The sequence below is a fragment of the Amphiura filiformis genome, chromosome 15, assembly GCF_039555335.1.
Source record: "Amphiura filiformis chromosome 15, Afil_fr2py, whole genome shotgun sequence".
Lineage (NCBI taxonomy): Eukaryota > Metazoa > Echinodermata > Ophiuroidea > Amphilepidida > Amphiuridae > Amphiura > Amphiura filiformis.
Window position 1 is genome coordinate 2,869,065 of NC_092642.1, and position 25,498 is coordinate 2,894,562.

Sequence of the window (25,498 nt, forward strand, 5' to 3'; positions counted from 1 at the left end):
AAATCCCTTCACCACTGTTTGCACCTCAAGCCAGCAGACAATTAAATGATGATTTTGTCATCAGCAACCAACAGCTGACTCCCAGTTCCTCTGCCTCAATGATAGATTACGGATTCATGGATGAACAATGTCACTCATTACGTACCAATGTTAACATCATTGCTTACGTAACATACCTTCCTCCTGTCAGGGTGACTGATGACACTACTGGCATGCATGGGGCCATTTTTGTATAATTTTGGACCAACAATAAAGGGTTGCATTGGTTTGAGGATTGAATTTGGAGTACTTGGAGACAGGGGCGTAGCCAGCTTTCTTGGTCAGGGGGGGCAAAATAAAATTTTGGGGGCACAGACGAAAAAAATTGCAGTTGCATCATACAATATATAGAGACTGTATGTCTTCGAGCTTCCCGAAAAGGCCACCCCCCCCCCCGCTGGCTACGCTACTGCTTGGAGATATTATTGGTAAAGAGTAAATACCACCAACAAAATTACAGTGGTAGTGCACCCCTCCCAAAAAATGTGAAATATAAATCACTGTACACTGTCTGATCACTGGTGGTTCCTGGCTTTGAAAAATGGTCAAATTATCGGGCTGATTAGGTTATAAAGTACCCCTACAGATCTTTATGGACATGTCCTCTGGAATTGGTCATTGAACAAGTACAATAACCTTAACATAAATTTGGATTTTAATATAGTCAGCATTTAAATGCTATTATGCTTTATAGAAAACACCTGTTTGGATTACAATGGTATTAGTAATAAAATTGTAATGAATAATTCATACTGGACAATAATTGATACATATCTCATTATCACAACCCGATCTACATATACATGCATGCCAATAAGTCTACAATTCTCAATATCCAAACTCTATTTTTAAACACAAAAGAGGAAATGTAATTCATATTTTTATCAATTAAAAATTAAAGCCAGTTACAAAGGTACTATGATGATAATCATCTGCTTTAAAAATATAGTAACTGTACCTTGACTAATTTGTATAAGGGTTAGATAGAATGCTATAGCTTGATATCATTTGACTTGTCCTACCATGGTCATATTTTGTGCAACACAGAGTGACTTGCTACCCCTGTTGGCCTTGTTATTTTTTGAAAAGAAAACCTCATTTCTTGTATGAGGAATGAGCATGCTGAAAAATGAGCACAAAAATTGTGGGCTTTTTCATAGACAATATTTCCAATTTGATCTTAAATCCAAACCCAAGTCCCATTTAGTTCAAAGGCATTTGAAAATTACAAATGCATCTTTGCACCAACAGATATATTTTTGCGATTTCCAACATAGAATACTTTTGTGTGTTAATATTTTCGTGAAATTTATGCCTTACCAATGTTATCATATATGACAAATTTCATTTTATGTTCTTAAATTTGCGATATAACATTTATTCGTGAAACTTTGCAAAAATAAAACTCTTACAAAAATTACCACTTAGGCGACGAAAAAAAGAAACCCTGTTCTACGGGCGGATTTGACCTTTCAAGTAGGGTCGGTCGGTCGGTATTTTTTTGGTTTGTTTTTTTTGGTTTGTTTTGGAAATGACACAAAAATAACCAAAATCTGTAAATAATTTGCAATTTAAGAAAATAAAAAAAAATAAAAATTGTTCAAAATCTGGGTCGGTCGGGCCCGTAGAACAGGGTATTATTTTTTTGTCGCCTTACAGTATAGAGTATCAAAATATGAAATAATTTTCATCTGATAATTTTCTTTTCCAATTTTCAATTTAAACAAACTGATCAATTGAAATATAGCTGTTACATTGTCGTTGTTTGTTCATATGTTTGTTTGTTCAAATTCCATTTAATATGTGAGCTCACCTGTACAGCACTGTTCAGGAAACAATTATTTTCACCCGGCGCATTGGTCAGTCCTTTTGATATCACAATAGACGTTGTATTCCTTGGTTGGAACACTCGCATCCCAGACGATAAAGTCGCCGGCGGAGTCATAGTCGTCCGCGTCCTGTGGCCGAGAGACGTGAACCAGTGACTGGCTTTATCTAACGTTCCGTGGAATCCTGTATCACCAGCCATTGGTAACAATGTTGTAGCCAGCTACCGACTCCAAAATAACATGGTTATATATTGAATTACTGTCCGATTACGTAAGAATTCCACAAGTTATGCTTCCACGTAATATCATTTCCAAGAAATTTCACTGGATATCCTTATGAGTAGTAATCTGCAATGTAACACAAGATCAAATCTTACATCAACGAGGTATGTCTCCCTTACCAATTCAATTGCTGTTTAATCCATTATATGCAGCACAGGTTAGAGACAAAAGCAACATTCATCTATCAGCTTCAACCCACAATGTCATCACGTCATCAGATGTTTGGACTTGATCAACACTAATCTGTGGCATTATTATTATTATGCCGATTTCAAAATGTTGCACTGAAGCTTTATAGAATTCCAAACAAATAATCAAAAATATCATTAAGACGACATTATCAATGTTGAATAGCTCATCCCCGTTTCAACAAACATTCCACACTGTCGCTAGAGTTAATCCATACAATTTAACTCTCTTCACGCGGGTGTCGACTGCAGACGACATGTTAAAAAAAAAAATCAAAATTCAAAAATTTCAGAAATGTAAACTTTCATGTCCATATTTGGAATCAGCATGAAAAATGCATTAAAATGAGTACAAACAAGCCCAGTATTGGTTCAGTAGTTGTTAAGATAGCTCTTGATATTTTGAGAAAATATCTCAGAACTTCACCCTTTTCCGTTGAAGCGCATGGCTAGCACGCAGAGCATTAACAACAACTCCGATATGTGAACTCATCTATCAATGCAGTTGATTAATATACCAAGCATTTCAACATTTCCACGTAAACCTTTATATGAGCAATGACAATACCTACTTGAATGCGTACTTCTCTGAATCTCTGTGTATATATCGCCTGTCATCCCAACAACCTGACTAACTAATTGCTCCTAGTCACAGGGGCATTTCGCACTTTCTTCTTCTGTCTTGCAAAGCTTTTGTAAAATACACCAGGTTTTCTTCACTTGTTGTATGTATATGTGTACTTATACCAGTGATACCGCTGTGATTCTGCCGATTTCACCACTCAAATTACCTCCATGGAATCTGTAAGACAAGTAGAGAAATCCTCATGTTACAAGTGGGATTTTTAATGGGTCAATTTGCTCAATGCAGTAAGAGGCTGCACTATAAAAGAACATACAAGGCAATGAGTTATTGTTACCCACTGCTGTAAAGACTACACAACTCAACACAAAGTATTTGTTATGGAGATGTGATTTTAAAAAATACAGAGCTTATAATACTTATGATTTAAGCAGATAATCATTCACATAGGTGTTAACAAATAAAATCATACAAACAAATCTTGTTCAGATTATAATATTATATAAAGCAACTGATTTTGGTTATTCTGACCACTTATTTGCCATTTCAATTTGGGCTAGCCTATTCATGCGATTTACCTATTATTTGGAGAAAATTGACACCTGTCACCAAAAGTACGACTTCATAGGATTTGCTAACATCTGAAGTCTTAAAAGCTTGGCAAGTATCTTTATAACTTAAGGATGATGCCTCTTGGATCAACATCTGATGATCACATCAGAAGAGTCTCTTTGAGTAACCCTGACAAAGCATCTAGAAAATAAATACTTTGCTGAAAACTATCTGTCAGATTCTCTTCATAGATTAGAACTCCCAGAAATGGGCTAATCCAATTGAAATCCATTGTGACTGATGACTATTTTAGAATTCCAATCAAATTCAACAGTTTGAAGAATTCCAGATCCAACCATTTTCATCCAAAATGGTTTAGAAGATTTTGGAATTCTTCCTATAGACCTTTAAGGAAATGTACAAATTCACAAAAACTTCCATTGTCTATCACCCTTAAATTACAAAGTAACCTAAGTTGCTGGTTTCCAACACAGACACAGTATGTCCACAGGGTAAACAAATCCCTGGAATCAGCAGCAATTTTAAGGTCAGGTTTCCAAGTCACTTAACTTTTTAAGTGTCCCACCTGTAGCATTTGTTGAGCTTGGAAACGCAACACTTGCCATCAGCAATGTCACTCTTATTGAGTCCAGGACCAGTGATCATACACCTTTTTAACTCATTTTAAATGTCTCAGTTTTACAACTGAGCCATCGCCTGACCCTGTTGTGACCTAGTTCTAATCAGAATAAGGGCTTCGGCCAGTGCAATAAGACTTTGCTGAGAAGTATAAGCAGGGACTGCCTTTTGAGGAGAGTGAGAGCACTCGCATTCTGCTGCTCTCTTTTTAGGAGAGTGCTTTTTAGCTAACCTTAGTTGACCATTCTCTCCTGACATTCTATTGTTAATGCTCTAAACAGCTCTCCTTGATGGCTCCAGAAGAGCTATTTTATGCTCTCCTGCAAATTTCAAAAGACAGTCCCTGTATAAGATGCCTTCATAATAAAGAGTAAGCAGACTTCTTGTTACACATTCATGCCTCCATTTATCACTCACTCATCTACCATGGTCTCAATCAAGAGTTGAATCAAGTCCTATGGTAGTCAATGTTACCCCCCATGTCCTCGTGAAGATTGTGCGGACAGTGCAGTGTAGTTACCAGCTAAAATTGAGGCAAAATTGGACAACATTTAATTTTCTTGAATTGTTTTGATATCATTTCACACTTACGCAATTAACCGGAGTTAGTATGGCTGCCACACTTCCTTCAACATTCCACACCGCCAATTGCGGTTTATCAAATTCATTCACTCAGGTGTTTTTAATACTATATGTTTCTGATTCAACCCAGTTAGCTGTGCTTATTTTAGTAAAGGAAAACCCTTCATGTTGTGTCAAACCAAAGTTGTGACAAATCTATTAATTTTTGTTGGATCGTGCCACCATGGATACTAGTCGGTGTGTGCCTTCAGTAGGCGCATTCTCACTGTGTGTAGCTTGTGGCACCAGTTCCTGGTAATTGGTTCAATCGCAATAGGCAATTGCTGACTGTCAAAAGTTCCTAAGTTTTTTCTTTCTGTAATACCTCAGGTCTCAGAGAAGGGGGCACTAGTTTGATTGAAATTTAGAAAAAATACTACTCATTGTCTTTTCCCATCACTACGAAAAAAGTCTGATTATGATGTCGATCTCCTTGAAAACTTACATAAATTATTTCATTATTTACAGTAGGGAAATATGTTCCTAAACCTTCGCTGTTGGTGCAGTAACATTCCTTATTGACATGAACATTTGTAACAATCTAAATTGATCAATAGTCGTTGAATAGTCTCAAGGATGGGGTATTGATGAGTCTATCACTGGGGATGGGTTTTGCTAACACTCCTGCTTTTGTAAAGCAATCAAACAAGGACACAATCATATCAGAAGGAATAAAGTCATTTGAAAACACATATATGTGCTATAGATAACACTATGTGCTGCCTAATGTGTCAAATGTTTGATGGTTGTATGTACAGGTGCATTGTGTGGTACCCCTTGCTTGTCCTGGCTCTCCAAGACTTCATCAACCTATTAATTGATTTTTCTAAACGATAGATACAATAAATTCAATTCAACTTTATTTGCAATTATTAATTGATTTAAAAATTGTGACTTGATATGTCAAAAGAAATGAACACATTTCAATACTAATGTGCTACGTGCCACACTATGATAATGATATAGGCTACTTGAAAAATTTGAAAGTTGTGTCTAAATACTTTTTAAAAATAAAATAAAATTATAACCGTTTTATAGACCCTATATTGGGACCCTATATTAAAGTATAAGTGTGTGTGTGCATGCCAGCATTTTTTTTTAGTGAAAACTTTTTTGAGTGAAGCTGCACCCAATGTTTTGCGCACTGACGTCAGTGCCACATCAGGATGACAAATTGTAGGGAATCCAACAAGATCTATGAGATATGGGATTTGGAAGGACTTCATATTTGCCTAATTCTTGGAATAAATCCATCTTGAAAATAAAATCACTATTGAATGATCATACATTCTGTAGCATATCAAAATGTTAAAATCACTAAATTTTCAGGCGTTTTGATTGTTGTTGTTGAACTACATGTAGTTCTGTTTTAAAACATTCCCTTGTAAAAAATTGTTGTTGCCATTACAACCACTTGTTACTAATTATTTGAACACAATGATTCCTCATCATCACACAGCACCAGTTGTTTTGTCACTTGTTTTCAGTAATACCCAAAATACTGTGTCCCCTGGTGGATGATGACAATGATTGTCCTTAACCTAAGGTCACTGGCATGTCTGTAGCCTCCTGGATTGATTTAATGACTGTGTACCTATTTTAGGCCTATTACAGGTATAGGCCTACTATCAACATGTTAAATCACTTTCCAGTGTGTGTGTCCACACCACTATTCCCTCACAAGTAAATGTCTTTCGCTGGTAAATTATGCAGAATTGCCATCATTATAAGATCATGCTTGCAGACAGCTGGTCAGAATTAAAGATGGATGACCTGATCAACAGCATCCCCCACTTTTTCCTATCAAAATAGCATCATCAGAAGGAAGCTCATATTTTTCTCATAATCCCACTGAAATTTTAGGCCTAAAATATATTCCGTTTAGATGGTATGAATGAAAAAATGATATCCTCCTTTAGGAGCCAATGTGAAACATGTTAGATATATATAATAAGGGTCGCTACAGACTCTGAGTATTCAACGTAAAATATTTGATGTAACATATCCACGTTTATTTAATCTAGTCCCATTTCTAGTAATGTTTTTAAAGTTATAACGAATGTGTGATGATGTAAAATCGATAATATGTTACTTATAATATCTGGTAGAAATATATTATCGATTTTACGTCATCAAACATTCGTTAGAACTTTACCGTTACTGGAAATAGAATGGGACTAGATTAAATAACGTAGATATGTTACATCAAATATTTTATGTCGAATAAAAAGTCTGTAGGGTCACCAACCCACCCCCACTCACCATGCCGCCTGCCAGCCTGTCAATGCATCAAAATACTTAAAGTAGGCTAAGCCTACTACATTTAACATTAGCCATCCACTTCACCCGGGTATTGAAATTCAATATTCCCTCATTATATTCAAAACAATGAAAAATCTTCACTAACATCACTCTGCAGGGGAGTCTGATGGGACACTCACCATTTCTATAGGCCTACATATTATACACATATTACAAATAACGCAAGTAATTTAGAAAGAACAAAATTCACTACATTTGTACTTCAATGGATTCCGTCAAAACTTCTTGTAGGCAATGTGTCGCCCAATAATTGGTTGTCACTTGTTGTTTCCAAACTGCGAAACAGGATTTTTATGTTTTTGGTCCTACATATTTTGGGAAGGTCCCCTTTTCACAACCCCCCCCCCTTTTTTTAGCATCTGCACCTCCCCCAAAAAAAAAAATTCTGCATACGGTCCTGTAGAGGCACAATGAATGAATTGTTACCTAGCTGGGGGGTTTACACCCCCCAGCTAGGTACTGTAATGCTATCCGATTCTTCTTTCTTTCTTCTGTCAACAAATTTCAAAATGCTTCTCCTCCTACATGTTACACCCTACAATTACGTAACTTGCACATATGTACCGGCTATATCCAGTGCCTATAGGGTGCAAACAGAATTGGGGTCAAAAGTCATTAAGGGGGCATTACCGGTATATAACCAAATACTTTCAAAATGCTTCTTCTGCCACATATTACATAGCACAATGACGTCACTTACACATGTGCATCGGCTTTACCCAGTGCCCATATCTTGCACACAGAATTGGGGTCAAAGGTCATTAAGGGGGTAAAATCTTATCTGGACATCTGTAAGGGGTATGGGGATTAAACTCAGTGACAACAAATCTCATGACCAGGGGAACATTTTGCAGGGGTCAGGTCAAAGGTCATGCAGAGGTCAAATTTTAGAAATGCATTTCCTGGACATATGCAAGGGGTACGGGGTTCAAACTTGGTGACAACAAACTTAATGATCTGGGAAACATTTTGGAACACTTTGCAGGGGTAAGGTCAAAGGTTATCTGGGTTCGAATCTTATAATTTAATTTTCTGGATATATCTGTAAGGGGTATGGGCTTAAACTTAGTGACAACAAATCTCATGCCTAGGGGAACATTTTGCAGGGGTCAGGTCAAAGGTCATGCAGAGGTCAAATCTTAGAAATGTATTTTCTGGACATCTGTAATGGGTACGGGGCCCAAACTCGGTGACAACAAACTTGATGACCAGGGGAACATTTTTGGAACATTTTGCAGGGGTCAGGTCAAAGGTCCATTTTCTGGACCTCTCTAAGGAGTACGGGACTCAAACTTGGTGACAACAAATCTCATGACCAGGGGAACATTTTTGGAACCTTTTGCAGGGGTCGGATACCGCCACAACACCAACACGCCCCAGCTAGGTTTGTGGTCTATGACCACCATTTGCCACTAGTTAATATTGTTGTGCTTGATCATTTTGGCCATCAAAATGACACAATATTCCAAGTATGGTTTATGTCAGTCTCATATCATGGATGAGTAACTGGCAAAACAGTGTCCTATTTCCCAACAGACTTGAAATACACAAGACATAATAATTCTACATCCCTGACATTAACCATGCTGAATGCAACAGGTGTCTTGAATTCTATGCTCCATAGAGCATTCCTCAAATAGATGGCAACCAGCATGTCCATGACAGCATGGATTTCATTGCAGTTGTCATGGCAATCTCACAGGTCTTTTTTTAATTCACACATTCTGGAGATATTTTACAGGTACATGTAGAGCGAGAATTCATGGGTCATATAGCTTCATATATTACCATGGTTTCTATAGCCTTCCACTGATTGTGAACACATTGCATATGCAGTAGGTTGTGATTCCGATTCCAAAATAAGATTAAAAAAACGCTAAAGTCAGGGGTGGATACAGGATTTCGAGAAAGGGGGGGCACACTCCTGAAAATAAAAAAAATTAATAAATGGCCGCGAAGCGGTCATCCCGGAGCGCTTGCGCGACGCAGGGGGGTGTCTGAGGGTGGATGTACCCCCCTCAGAAGTGAGAAACTTTTGGAAAATGAAGACCCAAGTGAAGCCATTTGGTGGACCATTTTGTCAACATTATGGTGTAAAATTTTAGTTTGAAAAAGCCTAAAATTTGCAAAAAGACTGCCCAGTTGAAGCCATTCGTGGACAAGTTTTGACCTCTTTTGTAAAATTTGCTTTATATGTACCCATAACGTTTAGCGACATGGGGGGGTGTCTGAGGGGATGCCCCTCAGAAATGAGAAACATTTGCAAAATAAAAACCTAATTGAAGCCATTTGGTGGACCATTTTGGCACTATTATGGTGTAAAATTTGAGTTTGAAAAAAGCCGAAAATATAACATTTCTTGAAATGACAGGCCAATTGAAGCCACCTTTTTTCACTGTTATTGTATAAATTCAGAGTGCTGGGTGTGAAATACAGAAGCAAAAAGCGGGCAGTTGTTTATACAGGCAGGGGGTGTCTGATGTTCCCCCCGAAATTTGGAAATTTTATGAAATGAAGGTCCAATTGAAGCCATTTGGTGCATCTGTTTTACACTATACGAGAGTATATCATTGCTTTTTAAAACAAAACAGGGCCCGAACTCAATTTGTAAAATGTTACACTGGCACTTTAATAGGCCTATAAGACTTGGAGATTCGGCATGGATCGAAGTCAGCATGGAGTCCGTATTAATACTGACTTTGGTGACAAAATGTGACGGGCCCTGCATCATCAACGGGCCATCAGAAATCAACAAGTACTGCCTAAAAGAATCCGGCCTAGATATTAGGCCTATATAGGCCTACTTTTGATATACCAGACTGTGAGCTACTGTGCGGTTTATTTGGCATGGGCCTACTAATTATACGTGCAATTTAACTTTTCCCCTTCTCCTTTTCTCTTCTCTTTTTCTCCTTTTTTCCTCTTTCTCTTCTCTTCTCTCTTTTCCTCTTTTTTTTTTTTTTGAGAGGGGGGCTGAATCCGCGCCTGGAGAGTGCCACCCCGGTGTATGATACTCACTACAGATTTATTAGGCTATAGGCCAAGATTTTTTTTTCTTTCTTTTTACGTTGTGCCGTTTTCTTTTTTCTTTCTTTTCTTTTCTTTTTTCCCTTTCTTTTCTTTTCCTCCTTCTCTTCTCTTTCTTTTCTTCTTTTTTTATTTTATTTTTGGGATCCGCCAAAAGGGGGGGGGGGCACGGGCCGGCTGTGCCCCCCTCTAAATCCGCGCATGCCTAAAGTTCAGGTTTCTGAATCCAAATTTGTTTTACTACATTTAGTACAATACATGTAGAACCTACCTAAATTGATAGGAGAAGCAACAGTTTTCCAAAAGGTGGCCCTTTAATATGCACAGGGATGAGTTGATTTCACATATTTGATAATCCGATACTGGTTCTAAAGATTCAAAGATAATCCAATACCGATTCTGAAGATTCAAAGATAACCCAACTGATACCGGTTCTAGAGATTAAAAGATAATCCGATACCGGTTCTAGAGATTCAAAGATAATCCGATACCAGTTCTAGTGATTCAAAGTTGATACTAAGCACACAAGCATAGCCTAGTCCATCAAGAATGACCTCGGCTATGGTGGGGGGGGGCTCGGCAAAGCCGAACAACGAGGCCGAAGGCCGATATACAGTTTTAAACTTCTCAAGCCGAGAGTTATTCTTGAAGGACTAGCATAGCCTGGTGAATCATTGGCAATTTTATAGATTCCTGTCAAATTCTGTTGGCAGCTTTACAAAATATTTTATGTTCATTTCAAAATATGTGAAATTCAGACAAATCTACACATTCTTGAATTTACAGAAAAACAAGAACATTTCTGTATTGTTAAATTCTACTGTGGATTTTAGCAAGGTCTTCTGGAATTTTCAGATATAAGCTCTTTTAAAATTTCACCAATTCACATTGGTGTTCTGAGAGAATTAAGAGTAAATCCACTCAAATCCAGGGTCCCTTTTATGTCATATTGAGAAAATCTGTGACAATCACCTGAATTGAAAAAGCCTGAAATACAACAATGGCTAACAAATGACCAATAATATAAATGCTACTTGCAGACTTAAATCCTTTTGAAAAGAATATGTGTAAAATGTCACAAACAATCTCTGGCCTGTGAGGTTTAATACTAGCACCAACATCATAATGAAAATAGTGAATCTATTTTTAAGTAAAAACTTTCTATAAAAGGCCAAAAAAAATAAAAGGTTTGTCTCAAAGCTCACAAGCGGTTTGAAAACAAATGCGAAATGAGTTGGGTTTTTTTTTGGTTTTTTTATTTTCCGACTTTTCGCCCGAATTATTTTTTTTAAATAAAAAAATGTCTGCATTTCTTTTTCTTCAAATTGCGCGATTTTACAAACGCACGTGCAAGCTTTGAGACAAACTTTTTTGGGGGCCAAATCTGCTTTTAATTTGTATCCACACTGTGTATCATATATATATGATTCTTGAAAGTTTAATATAAACCTAAATAAAAGAAAAGGTTAAATACATGTACATGAAGTAGCATTCTTCTTTCATGTAAAAGAGTGCTCAATTCTATGAAGGAGAGCATGTATACATAAAATTATAATTTATGTCAGTTCCAAAAATGAATGTGGAATGTATTCATTTGTTTTTAAGATTTCTTTAAAAAAATAATTTTGAATTAATTTTACAAAAAATTGCAAGTATCGAATCAAGTACGATAAATTTTACTCAAAATATTTCTCAAAATTTCATGATTTTATAGCATAAAACTAAAAAAACCAAAAAAAAACAAAGTAGTAGTAACTAAAAAATGAATTTGTAAAAGGAAGTTCAATCTTCATCACTTCATGCAAAGTAAGTTGCAATAATTTTGACCCAATTAGATTTCTTGTCCATCACTAGCACCTGTTTGCATGAAAATGTTTAATCATGGCATTGAATTAATGCAAGGTGTGACAAATTTGGCCATTTGTAAAATGCATAAAAAATGTTTAGAATTCTAGTAGTACCAGGGATCCTGGTAACAGGTAAACAGTAAATATATATTGTATTAATTTGAAACAAAAACACACAGAGCAAACATTTGCCTTATAATTTTTGTCTAACTTTTTCCGTATCAATGTAACCTTTGATTTATTTGTTTTCTGGCGATAAAATTCCAATACTGACAGACAACAAGCTGGCTGGAATTTTGTTTTGATGCAATGCATAGAATATAGAATGTTAGTTACCAATTACCATTGCAACATTTAAGCATTTAGAACTTGAGTTACATACAGCTGAACACACAATAATTGTCCACTTTATTTTGACAAGTAAAGTACAAACAACAGCATGTTTCTATGTGGTCCATTATCCGGAATATACCGGCTAAGAGATTAATTTTGCCCAATAGAAACTGGCGTTCTTCACTATTCTCCAAATAATAGCGGCAAGAGTTTTTCTGGGGAATTTATCCTTCTTGCAGAAGGATAATGGCGGAGAATTTAAATTATCCGGATAACACCAAAGGAAACTGACATCGTTCCGACAGACTGCACATGCAGAGGATAAACAGTAATTTGCAATGAACCGAGATATGACATTTGCCGGCAAGTGTGATCATCGGGCCACGGTTGCTTGTATTTTCCGGATAACAGTCCCCAATAGAAATTGCCCATCAGCCGTCATTCTATCCCCTGTTGAACAATTTCACTTGAAAAATTCGGGATGCTCAATAGAAACGTGTATGCTATTTTAGTCTACAAATCCCCCCCCCCCCAAAAAAAACACTCATTTTGGTATTTCTGATATCAGTATTTTCCCATTTTGGGCCTATTTTAAATGAAAAGTGATTTTTAAAAGCGACAATCTACATTTAGGACTTTTTCCTCAGAAATATTACACAGGTCCTCCATGAATACAGAATATGCCGTGGAACTCACATCTTTGATAATCTTTACACTTGTAGTTGACAACTTGACATTCCTTTTTGAAGGGACTTTTTTATTTCATCTGGCATAGCAATACCACTTCAACCAACAAAACAGGTAGACTTGCATTTTTTTAATACATGCCTTGCATAGCCAGTGAGTTCCTCTGATTCAGAGAAGTAAAGCATTCTTTCATCATTGATTTATTTTGGTAAAGTTTCACCTTTCTACAACAGTTCGTTTTACCTATTTTTCTACTTTTCTGGAATATTCTGTTGCATATTAAAAAAGTCAACAAAAATATAAAAATCTTGCAAGGTTGAAAATGTTATAAATAGTGAGCAAAATGGAGATTTAGCAGTGTATGGTCAGAGAAAGAACTTAAAATAAATACTTACCGTGATTCGTCCGAGTATAGTCCCACGCTCGAGTATAATCCCACCCCCATTTTTCAAAAATTTCAGAAATTGTAAAAAAAATTGAATTTGAATGCATTTTGAAATCATTAATAGAGTATGACATGAAAACAAAGTATCAATTTTCATAATAAAAATACAAAATATCTTGAAATTTTTTTTTTTTTTTTTTTTTTTTAGGTCAACCATGAATGATCCTAGCATCTAGGTCTAGGTCCAGGGACACTCCAAAACCGGAAAAAATAAACTTAAAAAAAAAAAAAAAAAAAAAAAATTTTTTTTGACATTCGAGTATAATCCCACCCCCCAATTATGAAAAATTTTCACATAAAAAAACGGGTGGGTCTATACTCGGACCAATACGGTACTTAAATAAAATAAGTTACACTACACTGTCTTTTTTACAGCTCAACAGGTTGCATTACAATTATTGACCAGTCTTCATAGGGGGCTATTATCCCTATTGTTATGGTCAAACTATTTTATGCATGAGTAACCCCCATTTTTCTAGCCCCAGTACACAGGTATGTATGAAGGTTCAGGAGAAGGTTTAATATCAGCATGATAGTGTCAAAAACTGAAATTGATGACATGATTTGAGCCTTGATTCTGAGACCATATAAATTACATTTTCAGAAAGATACTTTTTTAACTTCAAAAATTTATGTGAATAACCCATTTATATCAAGGTGACAAAACATGTGTTTTCAGGCGGACAAACTTTTTATGTAGGGTTGACAGGAGTTTTAAAAAAATTGGCCACAATACTGCAAAATTTTCAAAAAAATATTCTCCCAAAACGCTCAATTTGGGTCGGTCAGGCCTGTAAAATAGAGCTTGGGTTTTTTCGTTGCCTAAGCATTTAATTTTTAATGTCAGACCAATAAATGATGTGAAAAATGTATGTATATATTTCTGAGTTCTCACAAAATTACAACCAATCTTGTTTGAAACCACAACATGATTTGCTGTGAAAATATTTACAAACAAAATACAATCCACCACAGAATTGCATTGATAAACACTGAATCAAAACTTCTCTACAACACTTCAAATTCACACACACCAATTTTTCGGCCCATTGAGCATTATATCGAGTAACAATACACAGCATTCTTGGTGTATTTTTCTTGTGATGTGTGTAACATGCCATATATATATTATATATGATTTACTTTGACAACCTTTATTATTTGCTAACAAAATACATAGGGAAAAGTGGACCATAATTATTAGAACCCTGGGTGTTCACTAGAGTTGGGGGTTATTTTTTTTGGGGGGGGGGGTCTCAATTTAGGATTGGGCAGCTGGCTGGAATTCCATAAAAGAGACCCAATAGTATATAATTTTCTGTGTTGTCAAATTCTAGAATACTGTAAACCCAAACAAAATAAAAATCCTCACAAATTTTATAACATTGAGAAATTTAACCCTTGCATCCCTCTAAAAAATTGCACAACTCATGAACCATCTTGGAATAGATTCATCAGGATTGTATAAAGTCATAAAGTTCGTTAATTATGTTGAAACGGTTGCTGGTTCATCCGAAAGATAAGATCGACACCTGACAAACATGCGACTGTGTGGATGAAATTCCTTGCCTAACTTGCAACAAAACTTATCGGTCGGCGAAACGGGAAGGAAATTTCAAACAAGACTTAATGAGCATACATTGTAGGAAAGACGTAGGACAAAGTCAAGGACAGCAAATACACAAGGTCAAAAAGACAAGAATCTGTTTCCGAACAGCATAAATCGGCCATTACGGACCACGTAGCTCAAGAGAATCGTGTCATCAATTGGGAGGGGGCAAACATAACTGACAAGGACACTAACAAACAAACCAGAAGGATACGCGAAGCAATTTGGATCAGAAAGAGGGGCACCCAGACCATCAACCGTGACGAGGGCATCTACTCTCTAAATCACATGTATGATCCGCTGTTAAGAACTGTGCACCCGAGGAATGAGAAATTTCGCGGGAGTGTAGATGGAACCACCTTTATTTTGCATTATATAACCAGAGAAGATTCTCATCTTCTCTGGGATAACCAACCGGGTAATCAACTTGCTTCTTCTTGTTGATTTATCTGTAGTGTATAATTTGGTTCACCTCAAGTTTGGTAGTGACGTATGTGCGTATTTCGTTGGCCTAAGCCGGGAATCGTGCGCGCCAAGTTAATCACGCAAAGTGTACACTCACACGCACAAGAGCGATTTGTCGGCACGCTTGCGACGCAATCGCGAAAAAGCACTGACGTCACTACTCACTACAGAACTTGAGGTGAACCAAATTATAGTAGGGCCTACACATAGACCCTTTCCTTTCTAGGGTCTATGGCCTACATGTACACAAAAATTTGGTTGGATTAACCTTTAGATAGATAAATTGTGGGATAGGCTTTTACAATGGGAATTCATAATCATAACAATTAGTGGGTTTTTAGCAGGTTCGCCGTCGGACAAGTTTAGAACTGTCCGACTTGTTCTAAACTTGTCCGACGGCGAACCCGATAAAAACCCACTAATTGTTTAGATATCTATTGAACCATACCCAAAAAATGAGGATGCTAATTTCACAAATTAAATAAATAGCAACATGTACATTATCTTATCAAGAGGTACACTTTTGAACATTTTGGAACTTTTGATCAGTCTGCACTTAGGCTTGAGTGATAATATAGGTGATAATATAGGTCACAATAAGATGTTCACTTGATTACACAGAGTACACAATGCCAAGTGGCAACAGTCACAGAATATCAACAAATACTTATTTCAGGGGCCAGTCTTGGTGTCAGTGTCACTGAGTGAAAGATTGCAAAGCATAGCCATCCTCAATCCTCATGTATTAGTACTTCGGGATTGGTGGCTGGCTCTTTTTGAATTAATTGGTTTTGTATGTCACATGTATACCGTATTTCCTGGAATAAATGCCCCCGGGGGCGTTGCATTTTCCAAATGGTGGGCGTTTATTAGAGGTAATTTTTAGCACGACAATTCCCGTTCAAATCATTAGGTAGGTAAGCTTAAAAGTCACGCTAAAAAGACAAACTATGAATTAGAAACACTGACTTTTGGTTCACTTCCCAGTTTGCGATGCACATTTTTGTCAATTATTGCTGCTATTATCGACAATGAGCAACTTGGTGCGCTTACTACACAAGAGAGCATGGAAATATCAGCATTTTTGAAACATCTTGGTTGAAAAAAGTGGTGGGGGCATGTTAATTAAAGAAATGCGGAAGTGCAAGTACGAAATTTGCTAATTTAAATTAACAGTGTTTGCGCATGTTTTTGCAGCTGTTTCTGACCATGTTTCTGACCAACACTGACACGGAAATGAGAAAAACTATCATACCAATGCACTTTTATTTTATTTGAACAATCGACATTTGATGAGGTGTAGACATGGGGTACATGTGTACATGTAGTAACAAGGATTGCCGTTCTGATAATTGCATGCCTCGGTGTTTCCCGGTATGATTGATTGCAAACTTGCGTCATTACGGACGCACATTTTTTAAGCCTTAACAGGAAGCCTGGTAGTAACTCACATTGAACAAGTCTAGCGAGCTGCAGCATGGTTTGTTTTCAGAGACTTTAGGAGACCTACATCTGTGTCAAGCCTGATCAACTCCATACTAGCACTGGCATTTTATAAGATCCAACATACGTGTCATAGCCTGGTCAACATACAGCTGCCACATTGCACATTATCCAACCAGCATCATATTGGTATCTATCAACAGTTTAATTTACTTAAATTTTGTGATCCCAAGTTCTGCAAAACTACAGTAACTCGAAAGACTGACGAAAAAAATGCTGTAACTTTGGTATACATATGTAGTTATCAAAAATCAATAAAAATATTTTGTAGAGCTGATGGACTCAGGTACAAGTAAAAACAACACCAGAACGTCCAGAAGGGCATCGCCATCTGCTTTACACTGCCTTGTGGAAAGCCAACGTTTGCCCAATAGTACGTTTGCCCAATAGTACCATTTAAGCCAATTTAAGGGGGTACTACACCCCTCTATAAATTTATGTCTATTTTTTCTTTTTTTTCTAAAACTAATAACACAGTGGTAACAAAAGTTATGTATATTATAGGGGCAAGGAATCCAATTACTACACTGGTATTTCAGTGACCCAAGGCAAGCGGTTCGTTATTTATGATACGAAATAAGGTACCGCTAGCATGTACCTCATTTCCTATCATATATACAGAACCGCTTGTCTTGAGTCACAGAAATTTCAGTGTATTATTTGGATTCCTTGCCCCAATAATATACATAACTTTTGTTACCACTGTGTTATTATTTTTTGAGAAAAATGCAAAAATAGTCACAAATTTACCACAGGGGTGTAGTACCCCCTTAAGCTTCCTATAATATCAATTGCACTAAACATACAAAGTCACAAACTTACAAACTTCAATATAATGCACTTCAAATAAAGCAGACCAGCTGTTAATTATTACCGATCCTGCAGAATAACTTACATAATCGTCCATTTAATGGAATCCTGTTGATCAGAATTGCAAATTTCATTTTTATCTGTCAAATGCTCTGTGGATGTGCTCAGAGATTAAATTATGATGTGCTTCATAAATCACAGGTGTGAAACTGACTTTATACCACTTCGTCACAAGAGAAAAGCCAGCCTCCGCACCGCGCGTGGCACTGGGGCATGACGTCATCATGGACGTGTGCAAAATTTCCGACGGCGCTATATAACCCGTATTATGCCTGCCACATCCACATACTTTTGCATAATACGGAAGGTCGATTTGTGCCCATAAATGTTTAGGCCTATGTTAAACTGTATGTTATACAAATTATACAGCTATCATTTCTACCCTATGACGAACTGACATACCTGTAAATCAAATTGCCCGCAAAAAACTGGTCATCGCTGGTATTTTTCATGAAGAAAAACAACACTTTTTACGCCGGAACATGTCCAAAACAAGCCTCCCCACGCATGTACATAAACAAGCCGTGTTCATTGTTTAATTGTCACCTGCAGCTGTTCACAACAAAACTTTCTGCATAAAATTACCTGGGGTCGTTATCAGGCCTAAGACACACTGGCGCTAGTTTGAGGACAGTTACAGTGATTTACCTGTGTTGAATTTAAACTGTTGTGAACGTGGAGCTACGCAAACTGGCAGGCGATTACCCACCATGCAATGCGAATACACGGAAACGATCCAGTTTAGGATGCATCGCAGTTCCTATTGTGTAAACCGCCCATCCAACCATCGTGTGCACAGGATTTGTGCTGGAGGCTAGTTAATGCGCACAACCAATGCGCAGAAGAAGACCTTGATACTAGGCGGAGCTTACGTTTCACAAGAATGATTGACAGCTGTGAGTAGGTGAAATTCTGTTCTGTGATTGGTACAAAAATATGGTTCTCGTATATGAATATATTATCCATGGCTTCAAAATTAAGAACTGTTTCTTCCACAGAGCCCTATATAGGGCTCTATGGTCTCTACTCATCATACACGACCGTAGAAGATCTGACCAGCGACGACGCTTGCGAATCAGGCTATTTGTACGGCGTGGCCTCTCATCCTTTATTATCTCTGGTCTTGTCACGCTGGTAGATTCGCCCATCTGTGATTAATGACCTGGATCTGACAGAAGATTGTGGAATTTACGATTTTCAGCAGCGGGATTTTATGAAACTGCCAATATTTGCAAGTATTCTGAAGGATCGGTAATAATTAAAATATTTTTCATTGTGTCGGTAGTGCAAGTTGAAGTTAGTGAATTTGTGGTTTTGTATGTTATGTGCAAGAGTGTTTTCAGGAAGCGTAAATAGACAGGCCGTTATGCTAAACTGTCCATCTTATCTGTAAGTTCGGCGATGAACTGGACACATCACACAGTGACGTGTGATGTGTCCAGCCTGATATAAACCTGTATTGTGATTGGTTGCAAAAACCATTCATTGTAATCGTAAGCCAATCAATGAACGCGACAGCCTTTTACGGTATTAATTAATGTGACCCCCATGTGACTCACCAGTAAAGTACGTCTAACCTGATTGGTTTACAAACCTACTTTGATAATTGCTACAATGCTAAGCCAGTCAGCGTGCTCGATACTTATAACAACCTCGTAGAGGTTTTCGACAGGCGAATTCACGTGGTGATCCAGCAATCGAGTATACATTCAGCTTGACAACTGCTCTTATTTATACGGAAGTATCCGATATGATGAATTAACCAAAAACTGCTATGCAAAATTTTTAAACGAATTCGAACCCTGCATGTAGTACCCTGTTGAAGCATAGTTGTTTTTTCTCTTCCTGGTCACTACAACCCAGTCTAGTGCGATGATTGAATCGCTGGACGGGTTGCTGGAGTGGAAGTGGAAAATGCATACTGCTGCTGTACACAGGGCTAAAATTTGACATGCTACCAGGCTACCCACCAATACATGGGATGTTTGAATTAGGGATTCAATCATGTTTCACTGTTGTTCATCACCGATAAACAACGATGCGTGAATGAAGTGGTAATATTTAGCTCCTGGTGTGGGTCCAGAGAAGATTTATAACTATAAGCAGTCCCATGATACAACTGAAACATCCAGGTACTTGAGAACCAGTCTATCAGTTTCACACAATTGCTCACTGTTGCTTCCCGTTGCAAAGACGCGATTTTCAAACACTCAAAGTATGTCCAAAACTTGGGTCGATAAGCGTTTTGAGATGATCCCTGAAAAGAACATTGATACCCTGCTCAAATGAGCTCTTTTTTGTTGCTATCGACCCACATTTGAATGAGGAATAAAAGTCTGAAAGTACAAGAAATCGGTATACTAAAAGTAAAAATTTCAATTTAATGGACACAGCTGTGCGCGATGCGACCGATTTCAGTATGTCGCGTATTTCAAAGTACAACGCGAACGCATCGACCATGGATACAATAATGAAAATACTAACCAATCACGAGTGAGTTGGCAAGGTTGATTCACTTCGCGTTACGCACACGCATGCTTCATCACACAGTGTCGCGAGTGAATCATCAAGCTTTTGACAGCTGTATTCATTCAATTGAAATTTCTAGTAGACTGGTTCTCGGTACCGGATGTTTCAGTTGTATCATGGGACTGCTTATAAATCTTCTCTGTGTGCCATATCGCTTTGTGTATCGATACTACCATTGAGTGTACCGACATGTTGGAATGAATTTTCCGACTATCGATACTTTCGACAATCGATAACGGGCCTAGTTAAAATCTAGAACAGGTGCAATAACAATACATGGACACAATCACTGACATTTACACAATGAAATAATGAATTATTTATGACATGCATGGGCTGGATTTTACGATCGAGGTAAGGTTTTCGGCCTGTCCCTGCGTGAATATCCTAGGCTTAGTTTTCAGCATGAACGATACTTGCGATGACCAGTTTTTGCGGATACTTTGATAACAGGTAACTTTTATAGGTCATATTGTAGGGTAGAAACGATTTGTACAATTGTACGAAATATATACATTTTGTTAATAGGCCTAAAATGTTTACAAATATATAGTATGTACTATTGGTCCACACGTTGTGCATGTATTCAGTTGTTCGACGCATACGTTTCATTAATTGAATCGCAAAAAGCGGACCATAACTGATCAACGGTTTCTTGATCCACATCCATGCTTTCTACGTATACAAATACATGTATACGGTACATTAGACCGAATATTCAGTCGATTATAGTATACATACTATAAAATCGACTGAAGTGTTCCTACTGCGTTTGTGCATGGTGTTATTGATGTCACTTTTGAGTTTAATTTGTCTCACCTGCATATATGAGCTCTCCAAATTGTTGCTTGTATACAGTACAAGGTTTGGGTGTGCAATCGACGTAAAAAGCCGTTCTGCATTCGTTAAAAAAACCCAATTTGTAGTCACGTCTTGAGCACAATCTCGTCGTGTCTTGCCTGTTTATTTTTAAATGCAAAATGGCTGACCTTAAAGGTTAATTGATTGAGTTGACCTCATACGTAATGCATATTGATCATCCATTTCTCAAATAGGGGTGTTTTCTATCACATTGATGGACGTGCTGACCATTTCATCAGGCGGCATAGGAAGCGCAACACGTGACGTACGAGGCTGGCGAATATACATGGCTGACAGCCCCGTTCAAAATACACGGTTATGAAAATTAACATACTTGCAGTGTGGTACACGGTCGTACCCCGACGGTTTTAGAGTAAGATAATTTTGCTTTGACACCACATAACAAATTTAGAATTGTTTATGAAGATTTCATGAATATGTGTTTTTTTTTTAATCCAATGGCGACCTCAAAATTAGCGATATCGCTTCCATCACCGCCTGGTGACGCGGGTGGAATTTCCCCCTCAAGAAATAATGGAATGAACCATATCCTTTGCAAGATGACACAGGTCATACCGGGTCAACCATGATCAATTTTGACAGGACAACGTGGGTATGGAACTCTCCAACTGACTCGCAAGAAAGGGCCAAGAAATTTCACTTTTTTCAGTGCACATCGAGAAACCTGAAGTATTGCAATAGAGTGAGAAGTAAGTGGTTATCACCTGTAGGTTCACAAAGGGAATTTTAGACGGTCATAAAAGGGTGAAAATAACGTGTAAAACAGCGGATGTAAATACCGACATCCTTCTCAAATCTAAAACATAGCGTAATAGTACGGCACTAACGGTACATCATGTATCATTCATTAGGCAATCATATAATCGTTTTTAAATATCTAATTATTTTTGATGTAGACTAGTGCTTATAAATGTGCAATATATGTATTTTATAATGTTTTTCTGGCGAATAAAAGGAAATTAAATGAAATGTTAGTTGCTACTTCTACATGTAGTTACTGTTAGACATATATTAGAAATTTCAGGACATCAATTTGAACAGTCAATTACAATATTGACATCATATCACAAGACCATGTCGAGACAAGTTTTATTTTACCTTTCAGCTAGAGTATGTTACCTAAAATCAACTCTACAATTCTTGATGACTTGTTGTACTATAGATTATTACATTTGAAGAAGAAAAATGGTCTGTGTGTGATATCGAATGCGGGTCGATCATCAAGTGATGGTCAGTGCCAGTGGTCAACATTATACACACAACAAAACATTACAGCTCAGCAATCCGTGATCATTTATTTTAGTGTCAGTGACAGTCAGCCCCGCAATTCTAGGACGTTGATGAAATATTCAAGCAATATACAATAAAGATTATTTCTATTAATTTATGTACAGTACTTACCAAAAATCACCAGAAACCGGGCAAGAGTTTAGATCCCAAGTAAGTCCTGACTTTGTTTCTTTCGGCTACGATTACTCATAACGGTAATCGCTGATTTCCAACCGCCGGACCGACTTCATGAATAATTAATCCGATGACGTACATAACAGGTTTTCGAGTATCTGCGGGAGGAAACTCTTAATATATATTTATTTTATTAATTATAGGGCCTAGACCTAGACCTACATTTATTTATTTATTTATTTATTTATTTATTTATTTATTTATTTATTTATTTATTTATTTATTTATTTATTTATTTATTTATTTATTTATTTATTTATTTACTATGTATCTATCAATTAATTATTAAATGTTAATTAATTAATTAATTTATTTAATTTATATTAGGCCTATGCCTATACTTATGGTACTTATGAATCTATTTATTTGTTTGTGTGTGTATTTATTTATTTATTTATTATGTATCTATCAATTATTTATTAAATGTTTATTAATTAATTAATTAATTAATTAATTTATTTATTTACAATGTATCTATCAATTAATTATTAAATGTTGATTAATTAATTAATTAATTTATTTTATTTATACTAGGCCTATGCCTATACTTATGGTACTTATGTATCTATTTATTTGTTTGTTTGTGTATTTATTTATTTATTTATTTGTTTGTTTGTTTTGTATCTATCAATTAATTATTAAATGTTAATTAATTAATTTATTTATTTATTTATTAATTTATCTATTTATTTATTTATTTAATTTATAGGGCCTATGCCTATACTTTTGGTACTTATGTATCTATCAATTTATTAAATGTTTATTAATTAATCAATTAATTGATTAATTAATTAATTAATTTATCTATTTATTAATTAATTTATTTATTTATTTATTTAATTTATAGGGCCTGTGCCTATACTTATGGTACTTATATATCTATCAATTAATTATTAAATGTTAATTAATTAATTAATGTATTTATTAATTTATTTATTTATTAATTTATTTAATTTATAGGGCCTATGCCTATACTTATGGTACTTATGTATCTATCAATTAATTATTAAATGTTTATTAATTAATTTATTTATTTATTTATTTATTTATTTAATTTATAGGGCCTATGCCTATCCCAGTGGGCACAACTGACGTTGAAATCACGTTGAAATCAGGTTGAAATTTCGACGTTGAAATCAGGTTGAAATCACGTTGTATTTGCAAATGGACCTCAACCTGATGGACTTCAACCTGATTTCAACCCGATTTCAACCTAGAGGTTAGTTGAAACATGGTTGAAATCAGGTTGAAATTTCAACGTTGTATCAACGTTGAAATTTCAACCCGATTTCAACTAACCTCTAGGTTGAAATCAGGTTAGGTTGAAACTTCGACGTTGTATCAACGTTGATTCAACGTCGAAATCCTAACCTGTGCCCACTGGGTATACTTATGGTACTTATGTACATTGTATCTATTTATTTGTTTGTGCGTGTATTTATTTATTTATTTATTTATTTATTTATTTATTTATTTATTTATTTATTTATTTATTTATTTATTTATTTATTTATTTATTTATTTATTTATTTTCCTTCAGTTATTGGATCTTATCCTACATTTATTTATTTATTTATGTATTTATTTATTTGAACTATTATATTTTGTTCAATCACCTATCACATCTCGAACTATATGAATCAAGCAAGCAAGCGAGCAATCAAGCAAGTATTGAATAATTCAATTAATTAATTAATCGATCAATCAATTATAAAATCACATCTGTCAAACAAGCAAACATATTGCAAGACTCACTCATCCATCACTTACTCACCCCTCTCATCACTCACTCACGCCTCTTACTCACCCCTCTCACTTACTCACCTCTTACTCACCCCTCTCATTACTCACTCACGCACCTCTTACTCACCCCCTCTAAACATCACTCACTCATCACTCAGTTCATCACTCACTCATCCCTCCCTCCCTCTCACTCACTCTCTCTCACTCGCCGTCACTTCCCCTCACTCACTCCCCCACTCACTCACTTACTCACTCATTCACCACTCACTCACCACTCACTCACTCCACCATCACCCACCCACTCACACACACCCCCACTCCACCATCACTCACTCACTCACACCCCCTCACTCACTCACTCACCACTCCACCATCACCCACCCACTCACACACCCTCCACCATCACTCACTCACTCACACACCCACTCACCACTCACTCCACCATCACCCACCCACCCTCCACCATCACTCACTCACCACTCACTCACTCACTCCAGTATCACCCACCCACTCACTCACTCACTCACTTACTCACCACTCACTCACTCACACACTCACTCGCTCGCTCCACCTCTTCTCATCACTTACTCATTCACTTGTCCCTCCCTTCTCTCTTTCATTCCCTCCCTCCTCCCCCGCTCACTCACCCCCACTCACCCCTTCATCCCTCCCTCACTCACCTCTTATCACCTACCCCCTCTTAATACTCTCTTGCTCACTCACTAGCTCATTCCTTATGACTCACAAACTTACTCACCACATGTTCACACTAGATGCACTCAACTCGATGATTTATCGATTGCGTTGATTGATTGCTTGAGTTATGGAGTTATAGAGCCTCCTTGATAATTGATTATTAATTAAGTTTTTGATTGGGTGAGTGTGTGAGCGATTGATGAAATGATGATTGATTGATTGATTGATTGATTATTGATATATTGATGGACTGGTTGGTCGCGTTTGATCGCGTTAGCGTTTGATCACTCGCTTGCTTGTTTATTTCTTGCTTGATTAATTATTCAATTATGTTTTTATTGAG

General features: G+C 36.7%; 1 protein-coding gene across 1 annotated transcript in view; it reads right to left on the reverse strand.

Moving 5' to 3' along the window:
* Window positions 1–22,735, reverse strand: part of LOC140171148 (uncharacterized) — a 62,711-nt gene extending 39,976 nt beyond the window's left edge. The window contains 3 exon segments of the mRNA XM_072194334.1: window positions 1,853–2,216; window positions 2,911–3,140; window positions 22,654–22,735. Coding sequence (XP_072050435.1) covers window positions 1,853–2,068 — 216 coding nt within the window. The 5' untranslated portion in view covers window positions 2,069–2,216; window positions 2,911–3,140; window positions 22,654–22,735.
* Between the last annotated feature and the right edge of the window lie 2,763 nt (window positions 22,736–25,498).